Source organism: Aegilops tauschii, chromosome 4 (assembly GCF_002575655.3).
Source record: "Aegilops tauschii subsp. strangulata cultivar AL8/78 chromosome 4, Aet v6.0, whole genome shotgun sequence".
Taxonomy (NCBI): Eukaryota; Viridiplantae; Streptophyta; class Magnoliopsida; order Poales; family Poaceae; genus Aegilops; species Aegilops tauschii.
The window spans coordinates 459,770,932-459,774,107 of record NC_053038.3 but is presented as its reverse complement, the minus strand read 5'-3'; the positions used below and the strand labels follow the sequence as shown (position 1 = coordinate 459,774,107).

Below are 3,176 nucleotides of genomic sequence, written 5' to 3'. Positions count from 1 at the left end.
TAGAATTATTAATAAACTAATAAACCTGCTAAATGGGTCATGGAACTTTTACAGACGGTTCTATCAGTAAAAGCGTGTGTGACGGATAGCCCATGCCATACAATTTTCTTCATCGAAACGTGTGTGATATATTTGAATAAAGCAAACAGTTAACGGAGGCAGAGCGTGTGTGATCGTTACACGTATCGCGCACGAGGCTAAAAAGAAAACGGTGTGGGATATACATACGAATAGAAACGTTTGTCTGGGATTCACTGTGTGGGATGTGCATACGAACGAAAACATTTTTCTGAGATCCAGAGTTTCAACTTGGCAATGTTGGCCAAGCAATGTTGGAGACTTATTGATAACTATGGTTCTTTGTGTGCACGAGTGTTAAGAGCAAGGTATTACCCTACAGGAGACATCTTAAACTGTCAACTGAAGAAGGGGTCATCTTATGTATGGTAGAGTATTTGGGCCGGCATCCAAACATTCAAGAAGGGATGTATTTGGAGAGTAGGTAATGGAGAAAAGATCAATATTTGGACAAATTGCTGGAACAAACTGCGGGCTCAATTATTCCTTGCCCAATGGTAACGTGAACTATGCCGTCTTTATTCGCCATGGCAACGTGAGCTATGCTTAACAGCTTAAGTCACTCAACCTCTCACCATATGCAAAGGTTAGAGAGAGAAATGCGGGAACAAACTGCGGGCTCATGTGTCCTGTACAGACGAGCACTCAAGCCGGACCGTCTCCATCCCGCTCAACGAAACGGCTGATGACTCGCACCAGCTCCCCGTCGGCCCCCGAAGCAGGATCCGCGCCGAAAAACCCGTGCTCCTGGCCGGCGAACACGACGAGCTCCACGTCCTTCCCCATGGCCTTCATCCGCTCGGCGTACTCCACGTTCCTGTCCCTGAAGAGGTCGCGCTCCGCGGCCACGACGAGCATGCGGCCCACGCACGTTGGCTCCAAGCTCGGGCTGCCCGGCCCAAACGGGTTCACCAGCGGGTTGTCCCTGCTCGCTCCGGCGGGCATCCCGAGCCGGAAGAACCGGTCGAACATCTCCCGCGTCAGCCATGCGGTGTCCGGCGTGTCCAATTCTGACTGCGTTGGCTCAGCCGAGAACAAGCCCGGCATGAGGAGGATGTACCCCGCGATGCTCGCGGCCGGCTCGAGCCCCGACGTGCCGAACCGGACGGCCATGTGGTGCGCCAGGCTGCCGCCAGCGGACACGCCCGAGACGAACACCCGGCGGGAGTCGGCCGAGCCGGCGAGCCACGAGTCGTCGGAGCCGGAGGTGAGCTGGTCGCGGAGCCATAGGAGGGCCGCGGCGGCGTCCTCGTGAGCGGCGGGGAGGCGGTGCTCTGGCGCGAGGCGGTAGTCGAAGGAGAGCACGACGGCGGGAAGCTCGGCGGCCAGCCGGAGGCAGACGGCGTAGTCCTTAGGCAAGGAGTAGGAGCCGACGCAGAAGCCACCGCCGTGAAAGTACACAAGCACGGGGTGCTTCCCATCCTCTCCGTCGTCGGCCACGTCACGCCGGTGCGGCCTGTACATGCGCAGCCCGAGGCCGCGGCCGGCGTCGTACACGGCGTCCTTCCACTGGACGCGGCCGTCGTTCACGTCAGGTGGTTGGAGTGGTGGCGGCGGGGAGCGGACGACGGTGCCGTCGCTGAGCACCTGAAGTGCGCTCCCGAAGTCATCGACAACGTACGGCGCCGCCGTGTCCGTAGGAGACGAGGACGACATTAATATATCCGTGAAGCCCTCTCTGAGTTGTGGGTTTCCTCGTGCATGCGCTCTCTCGCGCGCGCGTGAGATGGCAATGGCCAATTTGGATGACTAATCGATGGAGCTCTGCCGTAGGATTTATAATGTACTTCCTCCGTTCCTAAATATAAATCTTTGTAGAGATTTCGCTATGAACTACATACGGATGTATGTAGATGCATTTTAAGTGTGGATTCATTCATTTTGCTCCGTATGTAGTCCACCTAATGAAATCTTTACAAAGACTTATATTTAGAAACGGAGGGAGTAGCACTATAGGTACATTGGTCTTTTCACACATTAAAAAAAGGAAACGTTTGTAACCGGACTGCCGGCGGAACGCTCCGCCGTACGCGTGCGAGTCGCACGATTCCACTCGATCCAACGACGCGCTGGTTGCCAACGTGGGCACGTCGCTAGCGCAGCCCCCCCGGCCCACCACCGCTTTCATCCCCTCGATGCTTATCCCATGCAGAAACACCGCTCATCCACTACTTTTTTCCTCTACCTCCAGTACTTGCGCTGGCAGCGAGCGCCCAAATCAAAGCCGCCGGAGAAATCAACGCCGCTCCCATACGCCGCCTTTTGCATCTAGATCGGGTTAAGATGGGTTTGGCAGCCGGCCGCCCCCGCCGCGCGACGCCACTGGTGCGAGTGCGAGAGAAGTACTCAGGTGCTGTTGTCCGCCGTCAACTGCGGCGCCTCGACGGCGAGCCTGACGAGGAGGAGTTACAACCAGGGGGCGTGAGGGATGTCCGGCGTGAGATGTGCTACAACCACGGCGAGGCGGTGATGCGACCGGCGTCGCGCACTGCTATGACTACGGCGTTGCGGTGCTACAACCGACATGCTCCCGTGCTGGAACCGGCATGCAGGGGAAATGCTGCAACCTCGGCGTGCGCCCGCGCTAGAAAGGACATGGCGATGCTGCGAACGGCCATGTGGTGTGCTGGAACCGGCGACAAAAAATGATACACTCGATGAGACTGTGTGCTGGGAACCGGCCGCCGGAGCTGCATCCAGTGACACAAATTGCTACATCCGGCATCAAGTTTTGCTGGAACCATAGAAATCCGCACATCAACACTACAAACCAGGCGGGTGGCACCAGCGAGCCATTTTTTTGCTGGAACCGGCACATCCGTTTGCTACAACCGGCGAGCATTTTTGCTACAACCGTGATAAAAATAGTTTCAACAGTATATGAAAAAAGCACCAACCAGGCATTGTGAAAAGGGAAAAGCTACAACCGTTGACTAAAAAAGCTTCAACCGTACGGATTGCTGGAACCGGCGTTCAGAATTGCCAGAACGGGCTTCTTCTTTGAACGGCGACCATGGTGACCACGGTGTTTTTTTTGTTGCAACCGGTATATATTTTTGCTGCAACAGGCGATTTGTTTTGCTACACCCGTTTCATGT

General features: G+C 55.6%; 1 protein-coding gene across 1 annotated transcript; it reads right to left on the bottom strand.

Annotated features, from left to right (window-relative positions):
• Window positions 1-573: 573 nt before the first annotated feature.
• LOC109751474 (strigolactones hydrolase CXE15) lies at window positions 574-1,888 on the bottom strand. The gene has a single exon (XM_020310355.4). The coding sequence runs from the start codon at window positions 1,732-1,734 to the stop codon at window positions 724-726; it is 1,011 nt and encodes a 336-aa protein (XP_020165944.1). The 5' UTR covers window positions 1,735-1,888; the 3' UTR covers window positions 574-723.
• Window positions 1,889-3,176: the final 1,288 nt, after the last annotated feature.